At 30.5% G+C, this 11,393-nt stretch overlaps 1 protein-coding gene and 1 long non-coding RNA gene across 3 annotated transcripts in view; one reads left to right on the top strand and one right to left on the bottom strand.

Annotated features, from left to right (window-relative positions):
* Window positions 1–249: 249 nt before the first annotated feature.
* The window catches only part of LOC139488365 (ras association domain-containing protein 2-like), a 37,577-nt gene continuing 26,433 nt past the window's right edge, over window positions 250–11,393 (bottom strand). For both annotated transcript variants that reach the window (XM_071273898.1, XM_071273899.1), the window contains 3 exons: window positions 10,563–10,660; window positions 3,520–4,403; window positions 250–3,250 (listed from right to left, as the gene is read on the bottom strand). In XM_071273898.1, the coding sequence (XP_071129999.1) occupies window positions 4,343–4,403; window positions 10,563–10,660 (159 nt within the window). In that variant the 3' untranslated portion in view covers window positions 250–3,250; window positions 3,520–4,342. The remainder of the gene's footprint in view (window positions 3,251–3,519; window positions 4,404–10,562; window positions 10,661–11,393) is intronic.
* Window positions 6,386–7,249, top strand: LOC139490313 (uncharacterized). The gene is made up of 2 exons (XR_011656278.1): window positions 6,386–6,431; window positions 6,967–7,249. It is a non-coding gene; the product is annotated as an uncharacterized lncRNA (long non-coding RNA).

Here is an 11,393-nt window from a genome sequence, read left to right as displayed (position 1 = left end):
GGGTCAGTAGTGAATCCTTATGAAGACGTTATCGCACACAGGACTCACCTACAGCATTTTGTAGTAAAATAAACAATGGAATACAACAACATCAATAGATGAAATGAACCCCCTATGAAATTTACTAAACCTGTTACCATATAGGAAAACTGACAATCCTAGTCAATAAAGATCTAGTCAAGGGCACTTGCCATTTTTTGACAGTAAATAATTCCACAACAACGATGTAATCAAATATTGAACAAAAGATATTTTACTATAATTTTATTTAATATTTTTCAAAACAATGTATAAATGAGATTTACACCAGTTTATTGCATCCTGATTAACAGTTTAAATACTTAAATCAACTGATTAAAATCAACAGCAGTTTCCATAACAAATCTGAACACACATACAAAAAACAATTCATATGGCAACTTATAATAAATTGTCTACACAGACAATCTTAACAAACATATGTGCAAAAACTGGGAATTTTACTGAAAGAAATCAAGAGTATTTGTTAAATCTAAGCTCAAAAGCATGAACTTGTATTACCGGTAGTCAATTTTTACTCAGCAAAAATTTTTGACATAATTAAATGCGCAATAAAACTTAAAAAAAAAAAAGTGTCCCTTAAAAAAATCAACAATTTAAAGTAATTTTGACCTTAAGTCTGAAGCACAGTGACTAAAAAAGGTCAAAAAAGCATTTATTGATTACTATCAAAGAGTGTATTTAAAGCAAAATCAGTAAAATCTTAACGCCCATCACAATCTGTTTGTAAGGTGTAAGCATTAAGGTTTATTGCTAGAGATCTTCCAGCATGTGATTAAACAAAGAAATACTAAAAAAAGTTCTGATCTCTTGATAAACTGAATATCTAGGATTCCACAAGAATTTAATAATGTACATCAAATCCATATTATTCTATTTTCAATATGCAGTATTTCTTTTAAATATTTTGATTACTAGTAAACACATAGTGTCCTCAGACTGATTTTTACCAATACATCAACATTTATGCAAATCATAGATTATTTTGATGTAAGAAATAGTTAGTTCCTGAAGTACACTATATATCAGGTCATTTTTTTTTCTTTATTTTGAATAATTTCATTATTAATTTTAATTTTGGTGAAGTGTTATAAAAGTAATTTATACATGTACTTCAATATATAATTATTAATAAATGCATATATAATCTTATACATAGATGCAAATAATTACAATATTATTTTGATTAAATGGAAGAAATGACTGAATGAATTCTCATTGCAACAGTAAAGACTATCTCAAGTAAATATAAGAACAGAAATGCAAATATGATATTAAATACATATTCAAATACTCATTTTTTTTCAATGTTTAAAATATGATATGACAATCAGGATCAAAAAATCAACACAAAATAGAAGAAGAGGTGTTATGAGGGGAGATAACAAAGGACGGAAAAATCCAAACTGTTTTAATGGCTTAAAATGGTTTTGCTTTACTTGAAATTGATAGTTCTTAGTTTGTTAATATATTCTATAAGTTCAAAACTGAAAGTGTGAGTGGACCAATAACAAATCAATTTGTTTCACAAGTTTATTTTATAGATGTGAAAACTGAGAAAAAATTCTAAATCACTACAGCTAACAAATGGAATGTCTGGTCTTATCACACAACTAAACAAAAACAAAGTTACATCAGTATAACAATCCGAGGATAATATGGATGAGTATAATGTGTATATACATAAATGCACATAATCAAATTTAACCTCAGCTTCACTTCATCTTCATGATTAATAAGGTCAATATCATTATAGGGAATATTTTAACCGTCAGGAACATTTACAAAGAATAGCTTAAGTCATATTCCTGATCTTTTAAACAGGGCTTTTGGATTATATCAATGATGAAAGCATTTCTGAATCAATACAAAAATATTTCAGGTTCCATCCCATCATTTGGATTTAATCTGGTTTTTTTGTACGAGGGGGGAAAAGGAAAGAGACATTGTTGTCTCAGACCAAAAGTTAAATGAAACTTTAATTTAAAACAAAAATAAGATAAAATGGCTGTCCTTCATGATTTCCTACAGTAAAACAATCATTATCTAAGTAAAGCTGAGGTAAACATTTCATTATGATTTAATTTTATAAGTTGTAAATGCACAAATAAACAAAATATACAATATAATAATCAACATATAAAAATTAATTGGCACATATAAGTTAGTATTTTTATCATTTGATATAAATAACAAGTTCAAATTTTCCCATATGAAGATTTATCTATTTAGACTACAAAACTACAGTATAAATTCATTAATTCAAGTATTTTAATTGATAAATTTTCCATAAAAGTAAAAACAAAAATGGCATCTTCCTTGGCAATCTTGGCACAATTAAAAACATTTAAATAACTAATTCTACAATTCCTTTCAGTAAACAAAAAAAGTTGTGTTCACAATTTAACACTAAAAAATCTGATGAAGCAATGTACATTCCATCATCTACTATTAAAAACTTCTTTTTGATATACAAGTGTACTACTTTAATTAAACAATAACAAGATGCACTGTAAGCTATTGCTTAATAATTATACCCCTACTAGGTGTTGTTTACTCGAATTTTCTGCAAACAGGAAGTAAAATATCAAAATAACTGAAAGTAACAAATATATCACACAGTATTGAATAGCATGAAACTATGACTTGTAGTTGTTGTGAAAAATGTGTATTGACACACAGACAGAAAAGATGTAAGCCAGTGAATTCCCCTCGTTTGGAGCCAAGTGTGATTGGAAAATGTATAACATTTAAACAAGTCTATTGTAAGCGAATAAATGATGATAAACATGAATTGCTAGAAAAAAGATTTCACAACCACAGAGAAACAAGGCACAGTTTAAAAAAATCATATGTTTTCTACAAATGTACACTCCATAGACATGACAGCATTTATAATGGTTTGCATGATGAAGACTATTTATTTATACAAATCTTGAAATACCTTTAAATCAAGACAAAATAAATATGGTTTCCCAACTTTGGGTAGCTTTCATATCAATTCTCTGTTTAACTAAGATATATAATTAAAAGCAATGTTTCATTATATATATTTAAATGCAAGTAATACAGACTAGAGTTTTTACCATTAAAGCTATAAAACCCACTTGGTAATTGTTATTAACATGGAATTCATGGATATAGAATATGATTTTGTTTTTATAAAATGTGATATGTAGGAATACCAAAAATGCCTTTTACAGCAAAATGCCTGGAGTGTGTAAGTAAACGTAATATCTTTGACTAGTTTGTTTGTTAGCTGAACCGTGAAACCATTATAACTTAATGGTTAACTATACTACCCTCCTTTTGAAGTAGTCAAGTCCTACAGTCAGAAAGATTTGCTTATCTGACGGGACAAGTCTACTCTTGAAGGAGGGTAGTATACCTCAATTAATAATGACTTCACAGTTAAGCTAGCAAGCAAGCTGACCAAAGATATTACCTTTATCTGCAAACTCTATGCATTTTGCTGTAAGCATTTTACAGAGTAGCATGATGTTACAAAAAAAGTTATTTTTACCTGAGACCAGTTTTTAAAGCATTTCGTAAGATCAGGTATATATAACACAACAAATAAAATCAATGAATATTCATAAAAATACAATTTTAAATAATAAGCATACATGTATTGTTCTTATTTATATGAATATACTGAATACGAATGGTTTTAGTTAAAATAATCATATAATTAAGTTGTTGAGGAAAGTCATTTGAAGTGGACATTTTTATTTTAGAGTAAACTTTAAGCTACAGTTAAATATAACATATCGGTATATCAATTCAATTATATCAACAAAAATTATTGTTTTAAATTATTTGTATATGGAAATAATGGAAGAAATATTATGTTAAATTATTTATATATAGAAATAATGGAAGAAATATTATGTTAAATTATTTATATATAGATATAATGGAAGAAATACACATTGTTAATTGATTGTATGAAACTTAAACAGTTTATCTGATGTTTTTATACATATTAATAAGCTTTTACATGACGATGTAACCATTATTATACACTCCAGCACTGGATAATAGGAAGATTGTGCATTTGCAAGGTAACAGCAGTTCAACAAGATGCCTAATACTGGTAAAATATTGGATACATTCAGTTTTCAAATCATCATGAGCATGTTAAATGTTGTTTTAAGTTAACATCATTTTAAGAACAACTATTCAATAATACAATGGCACTAAAGTTTAATCATTCTCAAGTAGGTCTATTTTTCTTTACTGTTAGCGCAACTTGTTACTGCATAAAAGTTTTATGCCTCTCTGTTATTTTAAATATTCAACTTCACGTTTTCTCAGATAGCTTTTTCATTTCTTCTTTGAGCCTCCTCTTCGCTAATTCAAATCTACAATAAAGAGAACATTGAGTATATAGTTATCATACAGGTGAAAAACAGCTAAGTTTAGGGCTGTAACCTTATACCTAGACCTTACAATAGAATTCAATTTTCAATACAAATCCCAAGGTCGCGGTTCTCTTTAATACATTCCTAAATCCTCTACAGAAACATGCTTGTATTGTTCTTAATCCTTATGATAATCCTATGGTTGAATGGCATCTCTACTTTTCACAGCCATGCTTGTGTAGAATAATAATTTCAATATGGCATTCAACAAAACAAAATTTAGAGTTTATAATATTGTATCTACATCTTTCTATTGTTGAAAACTACACTTTTACCTCTAGATGATTTGTGATTTTCTTTATGCCCCCATCGTTTTGCAAAGGGGGAATTAAGTGCTACCCTTGACAGGTCCTTCCTTCAGTTTGTCTTTCTGTTTGTCCTTCAGTCCATCCTCAAAGTCTTTTCACATATTATAAGCTAGGTTGAGTGGGAACATTTATACACATTCTTTTTTTACTTGTTATTGGATTGTTTGTCTCATGGAAGTACATTTGTATACTGCCATGTTTAATTCATTATCGATTTCTAGTTTTTTTCCAACTATAAAAGTGCTAGTACCAGTGATTTTTAGTATCATGCATCCATCAGTATTGTGCATGTATCATATTACCAATGTTATTTCAACTGATCGGGCAGAGCTTAGGTTTTAATTTGCATAAGGACAGTCTATTTGAAGATGTGTGTGATAATGATGATTGCCATTATAATTATTACTGATTTCTAATCACCTATCAGTGTCATCAAAGGAAATTACAAAAGAATTACTGGACACTTCATTGATGAGTTTATCTTCATACACCTATCTATAGATGGACTGGTTTATAATGAGCGAACCGGTTAAACTCCACCCAGTCAAGTGAAATAAATCGAGTAATACATTACTGTTGATTCATTTATTTTTTGTGGGTACAAATTTCATTGTTTGAGAAAAACCTGAATTTTGAGAATATATAATTTTCTAGTTTTGGCAAAGTCTGCATGTCATGTATTCCCTTACACCAGGGTTTTTTAATTTGTTGGTTTACAGAAATTTTCCCATGAAAAAGCCAGGTCGTTTAGTTGGAAAAAAAATCAAAAATTAAATCTTTCAAGACAGAAAAATATACAAAAAAATATATTTCACCTGTCTAACAATATGTTTGGTATGCTATTTTGAAATCTTTACTTAAATTTGAGTGCAATGAAATATTATTGCTCAGCTGTCACTCATAAACATCGCATGACATCCTCTAAAAATTTCCCAAAAGGGGGGGTGTGTTCACGGACAAAACAAAATGTAATGGTCATTTCACAAACAAGAGTGAATAATGATCCTTAAGCACGAAAACTGATAAAGAAAAAAATGCAAACATGTCATACGAAAATAAGTTTCAAAAATTATGTCAAAAAAGTAATAGACTTATCCACTTGAAAAACAAACATATCGGGTTCATCAGTTGTCATGCATTCCCGTTTTAATATCCAATTGGATGATTTTTAATTTTTTATTATCATTGAAACAACAAAAAACCAAATGATTTGTTTATTCTTAGTACTTTAACTTGACGTCTTCCATGTTTGGACAAGTCCATTTTCCATTTTTCTATGTCATCTTACAATGACGTTACGCACGATACTGGTGTCACTTCTTACTTTCACGTGTATTAACATTTGGATGGCGAATATGTACTTCAGTTAGTAAAACAAAACTGTATCATTATATACCAAAATATTCCGTTTTAATTGTATTTTATCATTATTAAATTAGATAGTCGTTTTATAAAATGTGTGTTTGTCAATCCGCCTGTTTAAACCAAAATTGTTATGAAAATAACTTGTAAGATGTAACAAAATTTTACCGTAATCACTCTAGTAATCTCTTAAAAATATTGCAAACATTGCATAAATTCCGCCAAATTTCACTCAGTAACGTCATAACTAACAAAAAAATCATGTCAATAGGCAAAATGGTGGCGGAAAACAATAAAGGTATAAAGCATTGTAATCATTTGATTTTAACGTCACTAGATTTGCATATAAAAGTTTCTTCTCTAAATAATTGCATTATTTTAAATGACTAACACTATTTAAAAATATAGAAAGACGGCTCATAAACTATACTTCAACGTATAAAAGTTTGCTCAAAATCGTGTTTGTTTTGAAAACCAAACAAGCCATATTTCTCAGTCTTACAAAATGTCCCCTTATTCTACATTCAACGTTTCCTTACACATTTTCTTAGATTGTGTCATCTCAGTTCAGAATGCGAAGCTTTCACACTTTGTACTTTATGCTTATCAGATTGCTCATGGATTAAGCTTTAAAATGGTACCCATTGTATTGGTATAGCCGTTTAGTTAATTAATAATATTTCTAACTTTCTGAGACTTACAAAATGTCCCCTACGTCTTTTTTCGTATTTCAACGTAAATTTATCTTTTTTTAACGTCACCTTTCTTATGTGTCAATTCGACGTATTTAATTAGCGATGTGTTTTAAATTAAAGATATTTTTGCAACTGTAGGTTCCATCATGAAATCAAAAGGTAAAATTGACAAAATGAAAATGTATAGAGAAAGGAAAAAACATCAAAAAAGTGAGAGAAATAAATTATACTACGAAATGAAACAAAATGAGAGAATAAAAGAATACAAAAATTCCATAGCTGCTGTAAAAAAGAGAAGACAAAGGGAAAAACACCAAAAAAAAAAAAATTGATTTGTCCTTGGCCATTCACGAAGAAATAATTGGACTGGCAGAGCAAAGCAGTTTATAACAGACTATTCGGAATAAAATTGAACAAGTTATTTTGTCTTTGAATTGCTCTTATATTTTGTATATTTCTTAAAAAGTAAACAAACAAACATTAAAAAAAGACAAACTAAAGAAACAATTAACGTAAACTGAAAGGGAAATAAACAAAACAAGCATACAATCGAATTAAAAAACATCAAATTCAGTTTTTCAATGCCGTCGTTTTTCAACGTTTCATTTTTCCATGTAGAAAACGTCGTAATTCAACGTTACGTTTGGTGACACCAGTATCGTGCGTAACGTCAGAATGATGACAAATACAAGAAACAAACTTATTGTGTAATGGATTTTGACCACAGGTTTCGTTTCACAAAATTATTTGTGCAAATGACATTTTAAGGTCAGTTAGAGTGGGGTGCTCATTTTCGCCACATCTTTCCATGTTTTCTACAGTTTATGCTCCGGTCTAAACGTTTTTGAAGTATATTGATATTTCTATATGAAGATAACTTCAAATACAAAATATTCTTATTAGCTTGAAAACGTGTTTGTTTGAAAATAATCATCTGAAAAGTTAGCTTAAAGTGTGTTTGAAATTTCCTGATGTTTTGTCAATGGGGGACACATATTCGCCGTTTTTACACATCTATTTAAAACCAAATAACCGCAGCTTTAAACAATATTTATCAAATCAATTTCATTATAGATGAATAGCAAACATTTCAAAGGTGTAAAGAACTAAAATTAAGGGCATTCAGTCAAAGAATTACTTAGAAATACTTCTTTTGAATCATATTTTTTATTCAGGAAATTGGACAAAAATCGTTGTCCGTTTTTCGGTCCTTTTTCGGTAGGTGTCGCAATTTTGTCTCAATTTAAACTAGAGGCTCTAAAGAGCCTGTGTCGCTCACCTTGGTTTTTGTGAATATTAAACAAAGGACGTAGATGGATTCATGACAAAATTGTGTTTTGGTGATGGTGATGTGTTTGTTCATCTTACTTTACTGAACATTCTAACTGCTTACAATTATCTCTATCTATAATTAACTTGGCTTAGTAGTTTCAGAGAAGATTTTTGTAAAACCCAACAACAGGTTGTCCGATTCACCTGAAAAATTCAGGGCAGATAGATCTGGACCTGATACCCCATGTCAGATTTGCTCTAAATGCTTTGGTTTTTGAGTTATAAGCCAAAAACTGAATTTTACCCCTATGTTCTACTTTTAGCCATGGCGGCCATCATGGTAAGTTGACCGGGTCACGCCACACATTTTTAAAACTAAATACCCAAATGATGATTGTGGCCAAGTTTGGTTTAATTTGGCCACGTATTATCAGAGGAGAAGATTTTTGTAAAAGATAACTAAGATTTACAAAAAATTGTTAAAAATTGACTATAAAGGGAAATAACTCCTAAAGGGGTCAACTGACCATTTCGGTCATGTTAACTTATTTGTAAATCTTACTTTGCTGAACATTATTGCTGTTTACAGTTTATCTCTATCTGTAATAATATTCAAGATAATAACCAAAAACGGCAAAATTTCCTTAAAATTACCAATTTAGGGGCAGCAACCCAACAACAGGTTGTCCGATTCACCTGAAAAATTCAGGGCAGATAGATCTTGACCTGATGAACATTTTTACCCCATGTCAGATTTGCTCTAAATGCTTTGGTTTTTGAGTTATAAGCCAAAAACTGCATTTTACCCCTATGTTCTATTTTTAGCCGTGGCGGCCATCTTGGTTGGTTGGCGGGGTCACGCCACACAATTTCTAAACTAGATACCCCAATGATGATTATGGCCAAGTTTGGATTAATTTGGCCCAGCCGTTTCAGAGGAGAAGATTTTTGTAAAAGATAACTAAGATCTACAAAAAATGGTTAAAAATTGACTATAAAGGGCAATAACTCTTAAAGGGGTCATTTGACCATTTCCGTCATGTTAACTTATTTGTAAATCTTACTTTGCTGAACATTATTGCTGTTTACAGTTTATCTCTATCTATAATAATATTCAAGATAATAACCAAAAACAGCAAAATTTCCTTAAAATTACCAATTTAGGGGCAGCAACCCAACAACTGGTTGTCTGATTCATCTGAAAATTTCAGGGCAGATAGATCTTGACCTGATGAACATTTTTACCCATGTCAGATTTGCTCTAAATGCTTTGGTTTTTGAGTTATAAGCCAAAAACTGCATTTTACCCCTATGTTCTATTTTTAGCCGTGGTGGCCATCTTGGTTGGTTGGCGGGGTCACACCACACAATTTCTAAACTAGATACCCCAATGATGATTATGGCCAAGTTTGGATTAATTTGGCCCAGCCGTTTCAGAGGAGAAGATTTTTGTAAAAGATAACTAAGATCTACAAAAAATGGTTAAAAATTGACTATAAAGGGCAATAACTCTTAAAGGGGTCATTTGACCATTTCCGTCATGTTAACTTATTTGTAAATCTTACTTTGCTGAACATTATTGCTGTTTACAGTTTATCTCTATCTAAAATAATATTCAAGATAATAACCAAAAACAGCAAAATTTCCTTAAAATTACCAATTTAGGGGCAGCAACCCAACAACTGGTTGTCTGATTCATCTGAAAAATTCAGGGCAGATAGATCTTGACCTGATGAACATTTTTACCCCATGTCAGATTTGCTCTAAATGCTTTGGTTTTTGAGTTATAAGCCAAAAACTGCATTTTACCCCTATGTTCTATTTTTAGCCGTGGCGGCCATCTTGGTTGGTTGGCGGGGTCACGCCACACAATTTCTAAACTAGATACCCCAATGATGATTATGGCCAAGTTTGGATTAATTTGGCCCAACAGTTTCAGAGGAGAAGATTTTTGTAAAAGTTAACGACGACGGACGCAGGACGCCGGACGACGACGGACGCCAAGTGATGAGAAAAGCTCACTTGGCCCTTCGGGCCAGGTGAGCTAAAAAATGAACATATTTGTTATAAAAATATAATTTACCGGCATCTTTCTTCCATTTCAGCCATCTTTTGAAGTTTTTACACCTCAAAATCGTAAAACGGTGAAATTGTGTCCCCGGCTAATATGTGCGCCCCACTCTATGATTGATTTGTCAATTTTAGATACGTAAACATACAGAATATGGATTATATTGGAAGTTTTATTTTTTCACTACACAAAGTGTTATCAACTTTGTTAGTGTTTAATGCACTTCATTTCATAAAAAAGAATATTTTATTTATTTTTCAAGGATAATTTATTTGTTTGGGTCGTCGGGAATAAAAAAAAAGCACAAAATGTGAATTTTATTTTTAATCTTCAAATCGGAAAAATGGTGTCGAAGGATTTGTAAACCTGTTCCACATTATATGTAAATTACCTTGATTTCAACTGATGGACATCATCATCTTCATCTTGTTTAAACTTTGATAAAATGCCTCTCAACACTGGTTCAGGTAAAGCTATTAATGTTTCTATCTGTAAAGGAAAATATAGGCAAAATTTTTTACTTTTTGGTTTAAAAATCACTGCATTTAATCATACATAACATTGACAAATACATAGGATTAAAATACTTCAAATTTATCTTTTTAGAGAGTTAACTAGTACAATTGTACCAGTATGCAGAAAACTAACAATCTTTACTAACAAATTTCAAACTTTTACTCTAAACAGACAACCACCCCTTACAAATGCATTCTTTATGTAACTTTTTTGCCAGTAAGTTGTCAGTAAGACAGTAAAATTAATTAGCTCAAGGCAAAACCAAACAATACTTCTTAGATTGTTTGATCTTCTAAACATGGACTTTACACGTTGTTAAATGCTGCAGATCTGCATACTGATTTACTGTGGATTCATTTATTTTCTTGGGTTCAAATTATCATAGATTAAAGAAAAGATACATGTTCTTGGACATTTCATTTTGTGGTTTTGCCAAAGTCTCTATAAAAGCCTTAATAAAATTTGTCCTTCGTTGAACATTTAATTTTAGTCCCTAAAGTGTTGTTGTTATAAGACTCTCTACATTTTATGTTTTTTATCATAACGACCCTGTATACCTGAGGTATCCACTTTATGGACTCTACCGTACTACAGACTCACCAGGCGTTGGTTCACTTTCGTTTGTAATTTAATTTTAGGGTTCACCTGTACCAATAAAATCAATGAAAATTGGTATCCAACAAATAATAATGAATGCACAGTACTA

The sequence above is a fragment of the Mytilus edulis genome, chromosome 9 (assembly GCF_963676685.1).
Source record: "Mytilus edulis chromosome 9, xbMytEdul2.2, whole genome shotgun sequence".
NCBI lineage: Eukaryota > Metazoa > Mollusca > Bivalvia > Mytilida > Mytilidae > Mytilus > Mytilus edulis.
This window is presented reverse-complemented; position numbering and strand designations above follow the sequence as displayed.